Source organism: Xiphophorus hellerii, chromosome 22 (assembly GCF_003331165.1).
Source record: "Xiphophorus hellerii strain 12219 chromosome 22, Xiphophorus_hellerii-4.1, whole genome shotgun sequence".
Lineage (NCBI taxonomy): Eukaryota > Metazoa > Chordata > Actinopteri > Cyprinodontiformes > Poeciliidae > Xiphophorus > Xiphophorus hellerii.
In genome coordinates, this window is record NC_045693.1 from 17,869,176 (window position 1) to 17,878,818 (window position 9,643).

A 9,643-nucleotide genomic window follows, 5' to 3' on the forward strand; every position below is an offset into this window, starting at 1 on the left:
CTGCGTCATTCACCCTAAGAATGAAAGTGCTCGTCCATTCATGACAAAGCTCCAAAGCTCTCATTTTTCATAAATAAGGGTTAGAAAAGTTTTATTATTATTATGATTTGAGGTGGGATCTAAACTCCAAACTGACTTGTTTGTAAACAGGTTGGATCAATTTTCACACTGAACCACCGTTAAAAGCTTTTATATTGATTAAAACCTTTAATGGAAAATATTAGATTTTGCCAATGAGTGGGGATGGAAAAGAAAAAAAACTCAAATATAAAAGATGTAACACGCATGAAGCACATGTGACGCAGGGTAGTGTCTCTTACCAGTCAGATTTTGGATATTTCCGAAACGTCTGTCTGGATAGGTCCTGGTGCGTCTGGGGCTCAGCGGAGATGCCCTGCGCCCTGCGGGTCCGGGGACCGATAAGTTGCGCGCTCGGCAGGACGGACTGGCATTTGTGCAGTTTCCTCTTCAGCTCATGGATCTCGTCCTCTCGGTCCGCCAGCCGCCGCTCCAGGTCCCGTATCCTCTCCTCCTTCAGCAGCAGGATCTTGGCAAAGTCATCCTCCAGCTCGCTCATGCTGAAATCCGCGTTAAACTTCTCCAAGATAACGAAACTCCCAGGAACTCGGACAGATCGGCACCAATCTCCGCAGCCGTTCTTTGATCTCCGACACGGTGATATGATGCTCCGACAGTCCCCTTCTACTAGCAGCTTGTTTGCACCACAGGAGAAGAGCAAAGCGGGCGTTTAAAGCCGAGGAGCGGCCGATTCATGGAGACTGTCCGCCAAGTCTCCAGGGAGCTGCTGCTGCTGCTGCTGAGCCTTCATTGAGAAAGCAATTACAGCAGATCTTCTTCCCAGCAGGCCGTCGAACTTGGGACTGAAGAGCCGAGACAACTCCTGTAGTTCACCAACACACCACGCAGGAAGCACCCCAAACCACAGACGCCTCCGCCGTCCCTACTCCTGCTGCTGCTGCCCAACCGTGCAGTGTTCGTTTACCATGTATGTGCGCATACCTTTTGGGCTACAATAGCGCGCACATCACCTCCCTGACCCTCCCGATTGCAAAAAAAAAAAAAAAAGCTTAAATCAATTGTTCCGCTCTCGCGTCACCAAACATAAAACTGTGTTTAAGCCTATTTGTAAACAGAAATCAGTGAAGCGAAAGTACTAATTTCTCTATATGACAGATTGCAATTGTTTTTTTATCAGTCTATTTAAAGACAGTTTGCTATTAGTTTACAAGTTTCAACCTCTCTGAAATTATGGAATAGTTTGTCCACAAAAAGCTCTAAGCTTCAATAACTGCGACAGTCAAAGATTATATTGGGCTCTAAGCAGAGTTTCATTTTGAGGGATAAATTCAGCTAATCTCATCATAATTCTGGAGGTGGAGGGGGATGAGATGGTGTGTTTCTAGCACAAACGTGGGAATTAATGCATAATGCAATGAAACCAGCTAAAGTCAACTTCCCAGACCCAGTTTGAGTCCATAAAATGAAAATTTGCATCGTCATGAATACAGTGAGAAGGAAAAAGTAAGGCGAAACCTTTGTGGGACACCTAGCAAACTGGCACCTTATACAGAGATTTAAAAGTCATATGTAGTTAGCCCAGTCTATCTGTAATTCATAACAGTTGGGAAAAATTATTTGGGATATAATCTTTCATTTGAAAATGTGCAATTTGTGGCAGCACTCAGCTAGATGTTGTAATTTCTGCTTTAATTCTGACAAACACTGTTGCTTTTATGTGCACAGGAATGAGTCAGCACAATCCTCCTAACAATTTTGACCTGAAAGTAGCTTGGTTTATATTAGGAAACCATGCACTGATTATGCTAGTCTCAGTTTTCTTTACTGGTGAGGGATTATCTTCACTATAGTGCAAAAACATATCTCTGAGGAGACATTTATCTCACTTCAACCATAAGTTCTTCTCCAGTTAGCTCCTTCAAACCATGCTTGGCCCAGTCATTTGAAGCTAACACTACACACTTGTAGGTTGGCAATAAAGTCAAAATACTAATATACAACGGCAGTTGCGGAAAAACGCTTTCCTTATAAATCAGACAGAGAAAAATACTGGAACTGAAGATAGCTATTCAGGTAAAGGACACAAAATTATTGTTTTGAAGGAGGACAATTTATTTTAGGGAATCTGAGAATATCAGTAGATATCTTAGTGCAACCAATGACAACAAAGCCTAAAAGCTCTATAAAAACACATTTTTCAACCTGATAACTTTTATGCTCACAAACAACACTAGCAGGCAACTTGATGGTTTACCTGTGGACCATATTTGTCCTAGATGAAGTTGTGCCATCATCCCTTAGCTTCGAATGTTTGCTTCTGTTAAATCTAAGGTTATGTTGACCCAAGGTTGCTATCTGGAAATTGCCGGTATTTTCGCAAGTTGATTGGGGAAAAGATCTACGTTTAGACAAGACACCTTAAATCCTCTGTCATGCCAGAGCCACTATAAGACGCTGTGAGCTTAGCATGTCATCAAAACATGCAGGTGCTTCTGACCCTTAGCTTCCACTTCACTGGCTTCGCAGTAAAATCCATTTCCGATGAACCATGTGCTAAAGTAACACATATACAGAAAGTATTAATACCCCTTTAAATTGTTCACTCTTGTTTCATTGCAGCCATTTGCTAAAATCCAAAAAGTTCATGTTATTTCTCATTAATGTACACTCAGGATCCCATCTTGACAGAAATAAGCAGAACTATAGAAATGTTTGCAAATTTGTTTTAAAAGATAAGAGATAACTGGACATATTTGGAAGTGCTTTAAGCTTTAAGCATGCAACTTAAAATGACCTCTTCATTTTGCAAAAATAATGGAAAACCCAATTAGTGGTTAATATACTGTATGATTCAAACATTTTCAATTTTCATGGTTTCTAGCTCTAAGATATGATGACATTTTGTCTTTAATGTTCTGTTTTGACCTACTAAAAAACAGTAATAGAGTTTGATAAGTTACTGTAGCCCAGACTCAAGCAGTTATAAGAAATTATGAGGATTTCCTCATTGAGAATAATTTGCCAATGGATCATCTTCCTTTTTTGTCCATCCATAGTCCCCATTTCCTTTTCCATATATTGCAAACTTAAGCAAGTTTAAAACAAAGCAGATTATCTTGTTGCAAAACTGAAAATCCAATGTAAACATCAACGAAACATGAAATTAATGTCACTGCATTTTTTTTATGTATGACAAGAATTTTGTAACAACAGTATCTCTCTGACTTCACCCACTGATCATCATTCTCACACTCACTGCAATATTAATAACTGAACAGGAGTCTATGCACCATTTTTCATCCCTCAAACTAAATCTGTTGCCAGTGAATGAATTCATTGAGGAAACGCAGGGAGGGCTCAAGGGTGCGAGACGGATGTTTCATTAAGATTCTGAGTTAAAAATAGAGTGAACAGATCTTCACTTTGCTGGTGGAGTTCAACAGATTTTCACCCTTGCTTTGCATTTCCCCTAAAAACCACCTTTTCATGTCACAAGACAAGTGCTTGTTACTGGAATGCATGGAGCAAGGATTTGTTTGCCATTTTCTTTTACAATATTATTTTTGCTGTAAATTTGTGGGAAGAATACCACCATTACAGGTGATTGTGCAGTGCTGTCATGAACGTTTGAGCATTTTATGCATGGTTATGTTACAACCTCTAAGTTCTATGTATTTTTTTAATGATAATCCATACACAAAGTTGTACATATTTGCAAAGTGGTAGGAAAAGGATTGATGGAAAAGCTCAAGGAGTGTGTAAGAGTGAATAAACCCTCACCTGACATGTGAGGCTCCAGAAAGCCCACTGAAGTCCTGCTTTTCTGGCTCTTATTAGGATCATTGTTGCGTTATTATGAGAAGTTGAAAACAAACAGTACTGAAAGACAGACTAACACAAAGGTTGTCCTTAATCAATAAAGAAGAACAGTCATGGATTAATTATGTATGCAGCAGACACTGTGTCCATTCTAGTGGTGGTAAATTAAGTGTCACCTTTTATCACCCAGTCCATATGAATGGAAAATATGTGAGTGACACCCTATTCAGAAAAAGAAGGGGATTTGTGCATTAGGACAAAATGATATGGTCCATCATCAATCAGGGTTTTCATTAACATGTCTTTGATCTTATAATATAACATCGATGCCTAAGAGGGTCGTTATATCGTCACCATGACTATATCAGCATCATCTGCCTGGAGCGTTGCCTCCACACCACAGTATTTCCATGTTTACACAGAGTGAGTAATGCTGTATTACCAGTTTCTGCATCTGTTGTCCGAGCGCTTTCATGGGTCATCTCCCATGGATTTTGCGGGTCAGGTAATGGACAGCCAGTTGACCTCACGGCACCCGGAGATAGATGCTCTGACTGCACACGAGACTGTGGGCGTCACAGAGTTCATGTTGCCGTGCACAAACGAAGCGTCCATGTGGGGTCTCCGCAGCTTCTCCAAGTGCCTGGACACAAAGAGAAGAAAAATGCTGTGCCCCCTCGAATGCCTCAGGGGCAGATCATCTTAGAAAAGATGGCCGGGCAAACATTAGTCACTGTTTTTCTGTAATACACTCTCACACACACACAGAAGAGGGCAAAGGATAGAAATTTCTTGGGTATACCCAGACATATGCTTGCACATCATTATCACTCACACCCACACTTGCGTACGAAGATTTATGTAGCTAATCACAAAGCAAAATAATCCCTGCAGATACAAACATAATCATGCCAGCAGTCTGGTTTCAAGAAGTTTGGAGGGATTTTTATGGGTGTGGATGACGAATCAGTGCATCAGTATGTTGTTGAAAGGTTTTGTGATTTTTTTTCCCATGCCTGTCTTGGGCAGACTTCCATCCCACAAAAGGTGACATCAAGTCTGGGACAAAGGTGATGCGAAGCGACAGATGTGTTTCCCACGAGCAATTTCTGTCCTTCAGCTTCCTGAGTCCCAGCAAGAACACAGCATATCCTGCACTTTCACATTAATACCATGTGTATGCTTTGCATTGCATACAGTGGATGTGTTCTCACATTGTAACATGAGCTGCTGATTGATCGCTTGGCTCACAGAGGAGATAGATAGAAGTAGAGTTCAGGAAATCGACTTAGCCAATGCAATAATGATACTTCCTTCCTGTCTTCCTGCATTAGAATCATCAAAATCAGATACAGTGCATGAGAAGAAGGTGTATTTCTTGTTTTTGTTCTTTGATTTTTCTTGGCAAGTCTTAGCCTGAATGGTGATTAACAAAGAATAATATTGTCAGAAAGTCACATCCTGGGGCTTAACAAAAGAATGGATCAATCTTCTTAGTACAGTTTGATCAAAATACAGAAAGCCGTGTGACTTGTGTCACTTGTGTTGAGGGTGTTTACAGAAAGGGACAAACCTGCAGAGGATCAATTAGTCAGTTAACATTTTACCTGCAGCAAAAATAGTGTTGTAAAAAGCTAGAGTGGAGCAATTGATAGCACTGTTGCCTTGTAGCAAGTAAATCATGGGTTCAAGTCCTGGCCTGGGATCTTTCTGAATGGAGTTTGCATGTTCTCCCTGTGCATGTGTGAGTTTCCTCTGGGTACTCCTGTTTTCCCACAGTCCAAAGATATGGCTGTTTGGTTAATTCGTCTCTCCAAATAGTCTTACGGTGTGTGTGCAAACCTTTAGCTTGCTCTCTCAATCAGTTTTTTTTTCCCCCTAATAAAAAAATACAACAAAATTATAAAAATATTATTTTAGAAACAGATATATAGCCTTTTCCAAACTTAAAGATGTAAGTGATTTTGTTTCTTATTTAATCTGGAATTTCTTTAGCTCAGAGCAGGATGTGTTCCTCTTTAAGATCTCTTGTCCTGCTTCATGTCTGATAGCTTCTGTCCTTCTTCATTTTGTATAAATCTAGATAGTTTAGTCTTTGAAGCCAAAGCTGATGGGCTGCAAAAATGTGGCAAGATCAAAGTAGACTTTTAGCATCTTAAAACAACAGTTTGTTTTTTGTTTTTTTTTGGGGGGGGGGTTGCATTTTTTTTTTACAGAGAAGGCAACTAATGTATAACCACAGAAATGGATGTCGGAGATATTCTACAGGTGATTCTGTTTTGATTTTCCTTTGTGTTTGTTTAGTTTCTTGCTTTACTTGTGTGTTTCTGTTCTTTGTGCATTTTGGTTTAGTCTTCTATATGACGCTAATATGCCTAATTTTAGACTTTCTCACTATAATTTAGACCCTCAGAACTGTTCTAGATTCATATTAAACAAAGAAGTCCACATGCCAGAGTATTCATCTTTAATATTGACTGCTTAGAAACTCTAAAAGGTCTACGCAGCATTAAAAAACCTTTTGAAAAAACTTCTAATTCCAACTCAAAGTTGCAAAATTGTTTAAAAGAAAGCTATTAGGTATTAAACAATGGATAACAAGGGAATACTTAATAGCTTTCAGAGAATGAAGTTCACCATAATGAGGACTCTTTAATTGATGAAGTTGCAGTGTCGTCTGTGTAAAGGACTTAACTGAATACAAGACTTTTTCAAATCAGATCATGATCCTACTTATTGGCAGCACTGGACTGTCACCTAGATTGGTTTTTGTGTTAGCACTTTTAGTATCACATAAAAACTTATAAAATATCCAAAAACAGAGCATACTGTTCAGCCTTAGCAGAGCTTCCAGAAAGAAAATACATTCCCGTTTAGGTTAACAGATTTGACACAATGCATCATACCACCTATTTTTCATTTAGATATAAACTTGAATAAATATGTCAGATTAAGACCTGCTTAAGTTTAGCTGTAGTTTTTAGGAAAACTTTCAAAATCCTGTCACTGTTCTGTCCTGCTTCTTATAAAATAAGCATATTTCTTATGAAGTAAAATATGCTTAAACTAGCTGGTTAGTTAGCCAGGCAATCTATCAGTAAGCGTCTCCATTAACCATGGAATTGCGCAAAGTGAAATTGCAAATTCGCTTAATGGAAGCACGCAAATTTCGAAAAAACTGACGCTTTTCCATAAAAAGTTGTTGCACTGGAAAGAGGTGGTTTTTCAGTCGTGTCGAAATAGACTTACATCGCAGAACTGTAGCGGAAACACTTTCTCACGTAACACGAGTCACGTGATCAACAGCCAGATGTCACTACTGGAGAAAGCCACAAAGAAGACAACAGGAGGTTCTTCTGCGTGGTTTGTAATTTCTGTTGTTGTTGTTGCTGTTGTTGTTGTTGTTATTGTTTCCGGACAATGTGCAGCTATCTCCACCAGAGCTTTTTGTGCTTTTTGACTGCTGAAGAAAAATGTGTCACTCACAGTTTCCCAAGCATTTTTGAATTTTCAATCATATTAATAGTATTTGTGGGGAAATTTTCTTATTTAACTTGATCATACAGACACTAAATTCAGAGTTTCTTCAAACACATCTAAAGAAGACATTGATGTAAAGGTGACATGACAGTGAGAGTGAGAATAGGTGCAGAGCCTGCTGTGACAGGAACCACAAATGTGTTTGTGAGGTGAGCAGAAGGTCAGAGTTCATTGGCTGGAATGCTGCACCCCCGCTCTCTCCCAGGTGTGCTCTGCCACTGCTGTTAATCTTGCAGACCTCTGCGTCATTGATGGTGAGATATACATATCAGACTTCTAAAAGTCAGATTTAAAAATCAAAACATCCCAGACTGGGAGTTACGTATAATGCTTGTCAAAAAAAAAAAAAAATGGAAGAAAATAGTGATTTGTTACAATTTCGTTGCTTGTTATTAAAGGATTTGGAACATAAAACACTTTACTGTGGCAGCTACAACGTCATGAACAAAGTTTTCTGGTAAGATAACAGACTGAGTCCGTTCTGTTATAAGGCTACAGTTTACCGATTTTCTTTTCTGATGAGATTCTCGTAATGAGGTGGGGGGATTGCCTTTAAGTGGCATCTTCTGTTGACAATATGTAAACTGAGATAAAAATCAGAAAAACATTTTCAGTGTGTCTCACAATAATAAAAAACCTTTTTCAACAGTAACATAAAGTAGATGTTTCTTCATTCTAATCTGTGATAGACATTTTGACTGATAAACCACCTGTAATAAATTTATTTCTTCTTATTAACATATTTCAATAATTATGCTATCAGAATTCAGCTGACTCAAAAACAGCAGGTAGTGCTTCCAAAACAAATGTAATTATTATATTTCCAATTGTCTAGTCTAATTCTTTATTTCTTTATTATAATAATAAAACAAACATTCTTCTTTTTTATTTGAGTTTCTGTTTCTGAGAGAAGATTCAGACACTCTGAGTGCTCGATCCTGAAAGCCCAGTCTGGCCTAAATACTTAACCTCACTGGCGAAAAATGTCAAGGGGTGAGTCTCATGCTCATTTTTTCCATGGAGATGTGCCAAACCCAACTAAGACCACACAAATACCTACCTGGACTATAAAAAGGGTGTTTCAGGTAGTTCAGAAGCTAAATACTTTGTGGCTAAGAAGGCTTTACTGTGGCCTGGTAACTCCGTAGACATTTTACTTTAAAAAAAAAAAGATAAATAAGATACTCTAAAATTAAAGGTAAAATTTCTTAAAATCAATATTTAATGTCCTCTTATTTATCGTGACGTTTATTAGCTTTCCAGAATGGGAGACTACAATTAAACACACAATCTACATTTATTGCAACACTTGGCAAAGATGTGATGAAAACATAAAAGTAAGCTATCTCTTATTGTATCATCCCATTAGAGGCATTTTTTGCATTTCTCTAAACATAAACTTTGAATGCAACGTCTGCTTGTCATTTCAATTTTGAAAGGTAGCTGAGCGTCATGTGTCTGATGTCTAAGGTCGCGAGGAGGTATGTACATCTGTACAACTCTTTCAAATCAACCTATAATGATTCACAAATGGCCAGGAAGACCTTGATGGTACACTCATCTAAGTATGTTTTTGATGAGAGAATAACATTGCAGTATACTATACAGCTCAAAAAACACCCTTCCTTTGAGTACTTAAAGTCAACAGAGCAATGGAGAGAATGGAAAAGAGGTGAAGATGTTTGTGGAAGCAGGTAGGAATGGGTGAAGAAACGTGTCAGGTGTTTTGTGTGATCAAAGAGAATCAGCTGGAATGACAAGAAATGTGTACAAGGAAAAAAGACAGAAGGCAGAACTGGAGGTTGCAAAGCTCAAGACGTTGAGGTTCTATTAAGGAGTGATGAGGATGGATTAGATCAGGATGGGTACATCAGAAGAAAAGCTCATGTTAGATGTTTTGGAGATAAAATCAGAGAGGCCAGACTGAGATGGATTGGACATGATCAGAGGAGAGACAATGGTTATATCGGTTTAAGCAAGCCGAGGTTGGAGCCACCAGGCAGGAGGCCTGCAGGAAGGAGATTTATAGATGTGGTGAAAGAGGACATGATATTACTTGGTGTGAGGGTAGAAGATGCAGAAGATAGAACTAAATGGAGACAGATGACTCGTTATGGTGACCCCAGAAGGGTAGGGCTGAAAGAGAAGAAGATCCAGAGATTAGGCTATAAGACCATGTGACTATAATTAAACAACCCACCTACAAAATTCTCTCTGGAGTCAACAACAAACACTGCACAATCCC

The 9,643-nt window shown here is 38.9% G+C and overlaps 1 protein-coding gene across 1 annotated transcript in view; it reads right to left on the bottom strand.

The window, feature by feature from the left end:
- LOC116713518 (cGMP-dependent protein kinase 1) overlaps positions 1-1,040 on the bottom strand; it is a 100,843-nt gene extending 99,803 nt beyond the window's left edge. The window contains exon 1 of the mRNA XM_032553696.1: positions 321-1,040. Coding sequence (XP_032409587.1) covers positions 321-577 — 257 coding nt within the window. The 5' untranslated portion in view covers positions 578-1,040. The remainder of the gene's footprint in view (positions 1-320) is intronic.
- Between the last annotated feature and the right edge of the window lie 8,603 nt (positions 1,041-9,643).